General features: G+C 39.4%; 1 protein-coding gene across 1 annotated transcript in view; it reads right to left on the bottom strand.

The window, feature by feature from the left end:
• Positions 1 to 7352, bottom strand: part of CFAP44 (cilia and flagella associated protein 44) — a 172439-nt gene that overhangs the window by 164701 nt on the left and 386 nt on the right. The window contains exons 2-3 of the mRNA XM_007947452.1: positions 4206 to 4355; positions 2175 to 2334 (exon numbers count right to left, since the gene is read on the bottom strand). Of these exons, the coding sequence (XP_007945643.1) occupies positions 2175 to 2334; positions 4206 to 4355 (310 nt within the window). The remainder of the gene's footprint in view (positions 1 to 2174; positions 2335 to 4205; positions 4356 to 7352) is intronic.

The raw sequence follows: 7352 nt of genomic DNA on the forward strand, positions 1-7352 counted from the left end.
CCTGAGGTAGATACACTCCTTGGAGAGAACAATCATGGGAGAAAGAAAGGCTGTTTATGCACAGGGAGACAGCTCAGGGGGCAGGAGTGCATGGAGGGATAGACACAGGGGAAGAGGTAACTATCAGGAGGAAGTGGAAGGGGAGCTGTTGCATTGGGGTAAATTGTAGTCAATGTTATGAGACAAAGTGTATGTGAACTGCTATGTGGAAAGTGAATTTGCTCTGTAAACTTTCACAATTAAAAAAAAATTTCTCAAGTGCATAAACTACCTGTGGTAGTTAATATTACATGTCAACTTGGCTGGGCCTGGTTTTGAGTGTTGGGCAGCTGGCATAGTTATTCCCTGTGGTGAGATTGGTAATTAACTCCATGGTGGAATCTGCTGTGAGCAGCTGAGTAGCTGCCTTAGGTATGTGGTCTGCTTCCAGTACGTAAGAGGACACTTTGAGTAAGGTCTTGAGCTTTTTGGCCCATTCTGGACCCTGCATTTGGTCAAGTCTTCATCTTAGTGGCCTGCCATGTTGTCTGCTAATCTTGAGACTCTTTCTGGACTTGAATTAGTGGTCTGCCATATTACTTGATAATCTTGGGACTGTCCCATTTTACTCATCAACTTTGGTCTGTCAGTCTAAGCAACCAGCAACTGCCTGAGTTAAGCTTCAGTGGGCCAGGAGCAAGAGGCAGAGCTGAAGCCCAAAGTTGAGGGCCCTTCACCCAGGCCCTAGAGCTGGCATTTGAACTCAGACTTCTCGCCTCCCATTCTGTAAGAGAATAAATCCCTGTTTGTTTAAGCTATCCACCTGTGGTATTTCTGTTGGAGCAGCACTAGATGACCAAAACACTATCTAAATATATGTGATATTAAAATCATGCTAATTATAATAAACTATAACTAATACTTTGGCTACTATATTAATAACATGCTCTATTTTCATGTAAAAGGAGCTTTGGTGGTGTAGTGCCTAAGGCATTTGACTGCTAACCAGAAGGTTGGAAGTTCAAACCCACCAGCCACTCCAGGGAGGGAAGACTGGGTAATCTACTTACATAAAGATTTACTGCCTCAGAAACCCAAAGGAGGACACTGAGTCAGAATCGACTCCATGACAGTGAGAGACTTTTGATTTTCATGTAAAAAGTAAAACTGAGTCACTTTATCTCTGTAAGCACACCTTTATAAGAAACCATAGTTTAGGCCATGTGGAGATAACCACTACCAATCTGCAGGTGGGCCTAGTAAATTTCCACCTCAAAGGAAATCATCCTTTAACGGCCCACACTGCAAACCTAATATAAAGTGATGGCAAACATGGAATCCCCTTGTCAATCATCCTTACCATTACATTTCTTCAGACTCTTATTCTCCAGACCTAGCCTCTATTTTCTCAGGGTCTTCTCTGATAATTCACCTGACAAATAAGTAAGGGTGAGAGCAGTAATGCCTGACAATGGCCACATCAGTGTATCACATAGGGACATGGATGCTTTTCATTTGACAGGCATTGGTAAGGGCATGCCAGGCCGGTAGAGGAGGTAAATGGCGATAAGAGGTCCTCTGGTCTCCTTTACATCATGTCTCATGGGCTTTTCCACCTGTGCAAGGGCAGTCAGAAAAACATTTCTCCTCATGGTTTGTTGTTGTTATTGTTGTTATGTGCTGTCGATTGGACCTGACTCATAATGACCTCTCCTTGGGTTTCTGAGGTGGTATCACTACAGAAGTAGATTTCCCAACCTTCCTTCCGAGGAGTGGCTGGTGGGTTTGAACCTCCAGCCTTCTGGTTAGCAGTCAAGTGCCTTAGGCACTAGGCTACCAGAGTTCCTGGCATCAAACAAATGATCAGTTTAAATTAAGATCATACATTTCTACCTAAAACTCCCTAAGGGCTAAAGTTCTTATAATTACCTAAGACAGGGGTTGGCAAACTTTTCCTATAAAGATAGTAAATACTTTAGGCTTTATGGGTCAATAGCTCTGTTGTAACTCTGTCCTTATAGTGTGATGGCAACCATAGATAAAATGTAAACAAATGAACATGGCTGTGCTCCATTTAAACTTTTCTTAACAAAAACAGACAGGGGGCTAGATTTGGTCTATGGGTATAGTTTGCCAACCCCTGACTTTAAGAAGCTGAAATCACCAAATTATACATATGTAGCTGTAATGGATACACAAGTGTGAGAAGATGCAGTGGTATGCTTGAATCTGGAGTCACAAAAGGCCTCGAAACAAGCTCATTATAGTCATAGAAGAAGCTATCTGGTATTTTCTTCTTTACTTCTTCCTCTGCCTCTTCTGCAGGTGGGGCAGGGGTTTCCACATACAGAGGTTCTAAAAAATTAAAATATTTTAACTAGTAAAAGTGTCCAGTGAATCCTAAAATCATATTCCCCAAAAATAGGAGGATGTAATAGCCTGAAATACTCTAACAATAACTACTACTTATTACAATTTCTACATATGTATTTATGTATGCTATGAGAATGTCCATACAACTAGAACTAACAGAGGGCAAAGTTATCATAACTTCTTAGGCACAGTCAACCACCCTGATGGAACAAGTTGATGGACTTCTGGACCATGGTTGCAGGGGACATCAAGCTCAATTGGCAAAACACACTACACAAAAACATTGCTCTACATCCAACTTTGGTGAGTAGGAACTGGGGTCTTAAAAGTTTGCAAGCAGCCATCTAGATGCAACAACAGATCTCTTCTCATCTAGAGCAAACAAGAATGAAGAAAACCAAAGACACAGAGAAACAAATTAGTCCAGGGACCAGTGGGTCATGCAAACCTCAGCCTATATGACCATAAAGCCAGAAGAACTAGATGGTGCCTGGCTACCACTGTCAACCTCTTGGAATGGGATCAGTGCAGGAGATCCTGGATAGAGTGGGAGAAAAATGTGGAGCAAAACTCAAAATCATAAAAAATAAAATAAAATAAAAAGACCAGGTTTAGTGGTCTGATAGAGCCTGGCAAGAACCCTGAGACTATGGCTCCTAATTACCCTTCAGGTTTGGAACTGAACCCACTCATTCCCGTGGCTTCCAGCCAAACAACAGACAGACATATAGGTTGAACATTTACATAAGGTAGATATACTCCTTAGAAAAATCTATCATGGGAGAACAGAAGGGTAATATTTGTACAAGGAGACAGCTCAGGGGGCAGGAATGCATAAGAAAGAAGAACACAGAAGAAGAGGTAACTACAGGGAGGAACTGGGAAGAGAGCTATTACAGTGTGGGGAAGTGCAGTCAATGTCTTGAAACAAAATGTGTATGAACTTCTATATGGAAAATGAATTTGCTCTGTAAACTTTCACCCAAGTCATAATAAAAACTTAAAAAAAAAAAAAAAAAAAGTACTACTAATGGTCCAATGCATGATGCTACCCACCAACAAGCAAGGCATGAAAACCAACATGACTGTGTGAGTCAGAATGTGAAAGATGAGTTCTGGGGTCATAGTTTTGACAGAATCTGAAAGAGTAACTTCCAATCAATTCCAAGGGAGAATTGTTCTCAGTAAACTGAGGTGGAACAATCCTTATACCACACACTCTCTAGAAGACCAAGTATGAGAGTTCTGCATGTGATCATCAGAAACAGAATGTATAATTCCAGAGCTGCTAAGCCACTCCATCTGAATGTGTGCAATGTTATTCTTTTTATCACCCTCCATACATATCCACAAGGAGCTCTGGTAGCTTAGTGCCTAAGGCACTTGACTGCTAACCAGAAGACTGGTGGTTCAAACCCACCAGCCACTCCTTGGAAGGAAGGTTGGGAAATGTATTTCTGTAGTGATACTGCCTCGGAAATCCAAGGAGGGGTCACTATGAGTCAGGTTCGACTTGATGGCACATAACAACAACAACAACAACATACATATCCACAAGGAGCTCTGGTGGTGTAGTGGTTAAAGCAATTAGCTGCTAACCAAAAGGTCAATGGTTCAAACCCACTAGCCACTCCACAGAAGAAAGATGAGGCAATCTGCTTCTGTAATGATTTATAGCCTTGGAAACCCGTGGGGATCACTATGAGTCATAATTGACTGGACAGCAGTGGGTTTGTTTGGGTTATATATATCCACATCCTGTAAATTTTTCTTTCTATAAATTTATAACTGTTCACATGCAGAACTATCTTTAAAACAGTGACAATTACTAATAGAAAAGCAGTAATATTTACCTCTAGTGCTTTCCAAATTATCCTGAAATGAACTTGAACTTCCTTCCAAATGCTCTATATATGAGTCTTCGTCCTCTGAATACAACTCTTCCTCTTCAGTAAACATATCTGTGATATCTTCTACAACTCTGAAATCATCTCTTGCTGAAGCTATTAAAAATAATTTGTTTTAATAATTTCTAAATTTTGAATAAAACAGTTTATTTCCAAAGTATCTAATGCTTCAATTTGCTTAAAAAAAAAAAAAAGGAAGACTTTCCTGTGAGTTAATCTCAGTTTTCACTTCATATCTAGTATATTTCCTTTCACTGCATACTTCCAAAAAAACAAACCAAACTCACTGCCATGAGTGGACTCCAACTCATAGTGACACCTATTGAGTTTCCACGGCTGTAAATCTCTGTCGAAACAGACTGCCTCATTTTTCTTCTGTGAAGCAGCTGGTGGGCTTGACTCATCAACTTTCTGGTCAGTAGCCAAATGCCATAACCACTATACCACCAGAGCTCCTTAGTGCATACTTACAAGATAGTAAAAGATGAGGAAAAAAATAAGCCACTATCCTGCTATCTTTATTTCAATTCAACCCAATTTTGCCAACATTTATAGAGGATCTGTTATGATAAAGACAAATAACAATTAAGAACATTCTTTATTATTTATCTCTGAAGTGATATCCCAGGCATAACTTAAAATATTGGCTTTAAGACAAGCTAGAAGAAAAAGAAAATTGGAATAGAGACAGAATAACAATAGTATAATATTCAGATCAAGTCCAAACATGAGTATTGTTAAAATATACAATGCCAAGTAGGTGAAAGACAAAACTGGGTGACCTTCAGAAGAGCAACGATGAAATTACAATTGCACTGAAGCAGAGTAGAGCCAACTAGATGATATGTCTTAAATGAGGCTAAATAATTGGGAATAAGGCCAAAGACCCATATGAATGAGGAAGGAAAAATTGGCCAAGCCAATTAGCTGGGTGACAAGACAGGGTTCTGTAGGATTCATATGTTTGGATGGAAAGAAAGTGATGCTCTATACTTAAATAGCACAAACATGCAACTTGGTTTGCCCAAAGAATGGTCCTGGGGAGCTACTCTCCAATAATACCATTTAACAAACATCTTAGTTCTTTCTTAGGACCGTGACAACCAAAGACTATTTCCACATCTCAAGATTAGGATGTCAATAGCATAACACCCTATTTAATGACCTCCCCCTGGAAAAGAAGTTGAGATTGCCAGTAGATGAGACCATTGGCTCTTAATGCAATGAGCTAGAATGAAGCAACCATTGATAAAGGAAGTGGGAGTGAAAACAGATGAAGGAACATAGCTAACAAAAAATAATGGCTATTCTGAGCCTGGTAGAAGGGTTGTGCTAATGACAGACAAAAAAGACTTCAGGGAAAAACTAATATGGCAAGAAGTAGATACATTAACTGAAGATGGTGAAGCAGGAAATCTAGGCAATTTGACAATTACAGGGGATTTTTATCTTTCAAAAGTTGAATGGTAGAGTCTTACAGTTTGAAGAATAAACCAGCATTTGCCTTTATATTCTTGGAAATCATCTAAAGCCAACATTGAGAATGAGAAACAAATATACAAACTCAGAAGGAGCTATTATGTATATGACTGAAATGACAGAGTCCTCTTCTTAAAGTTCCATATTGGCAAGGCAGAGGGCCTTCAGGATGCTAGCAAGTTATTTCACTTTATCATTTGGGATACTCAGACCCATCATGTATGGACTAATATATGAGCTGAGCAGAGGGCAAAACCTATCCTAAGAGGGTCTAACATAAGGAAGGGATTCCTGAGGTAGTGTTAGATAAAAGATCATTTTCATGAAATCCATCCATGCAAAGCTGAAAGTAGTGTCTAGGAAAATGGTGCCAAGGAATAGAAACCTGACAGCAGACGATCCTCTGTCAGAAATGTAGGAAGTGGGAAAAAGTGAAAAAAGAAAAATGAGGGAGGGGCAGACTAAAGTTTTGGAACAGGAGAGTGATATGATCATATTTTTTTATGGTTACATTCTTTAGAATTAGAAAGGTATTTATAACAGCAGCATGGAGGGAGAACCAGCAGAAAGACTTAAGTGGGAGTCCTTACCACAAGAATCCAAGCAAGAAAAGATAAATGCCTAAAATAAAACATGATAAGGAGAAATTTTGATTTATGAACTCTGTTCTAGATCGGGAAAAAAAAATGTAATATAAATTTTGTTAATAAAACTGTTCTCCTAGGACCTTATCTCTCTAGTCAAAATTAAATTTCAGTAATTATATTTAGGATTAGAACCTGAAAAGTCAAGATTTCACTGAGATACTTAACACCATGACACCCATTTAAAAAGAGCCGGCCATCCTTTCAAAATCCTAATTACAAAATCCCTTACTTTCCCTTTTATTTGTAGTCTGTGAAATCCTTCCACATACATTTTCCATTTTAATCCCCAAACAACTCACAATGATCATTTTAATGGGTGAGAAAATTGAGGCTCAGAAAGGTAAGCTAATTTACCCAAGATCAAGCATCTCTAAGTCCTAAATTCAGAACTCAAAACCGAAGTCCAGCTTTCTTTTCACTACACTGTATTAGAAATGCCCACTGAAGACCTGATAGACCTCACAGAAGAGATGAAGACCAGATGTGCAGACAGATCGTTATCAACGTAAAGATGATAGTAACTTCTCTGTGCCAGGAGCTGGAGATGAAGAAAACATAGACTCTGCTCCTAAGGAACTTAAAGTTTAGTAAAAAGTTAATAAGTAAAGGATTTATGTTCTATGAGTTTAAATATGTACTCTTTAAAATTTTATTTTACTTGAATTTAATAATGATAAGCACAAGAGTCTATTATAACCTGTGCTAGTTATGTTTATGTGTCAACTTGGCTGGGCCTGGTTGAGTGGCTGGGCCGCTAGTGGTAATTATTCCCCATGATGAGACTGGCAATCAACTCCATGGTGGAGTCTACCACAAGCAGCTAAGTAGCTGTCTTTGGGATGTGGTTTGCTTCCTGTGTATAAGGAGAAGCCTTGGGAATGGTCTCGGGCCTATGGCACGCTTGGACCCTGCATGTAGGCGTGTTGTTGCTCAGCAGCCTGCTATGCTTTGCTGACATTGGGACTTA

The sequence above is a fragment of the Orycteropus afer genome, unplaced genomic scaffold, assembly GCF_000298275.1.
Source record: "Orycteropus afer afer isolate SDZICR_OR568_19922 unplaced genomic scaffold, OryAfe1.0 scaffold00184, whole genome shotgun sequence".
Classification (NCBI taxonomy): Eukaryota; Metazoa; Chordata; class Mammalia; order Tubulidentata; family Orycteropodidae; genus Orycteropus; species Orycteropus afer.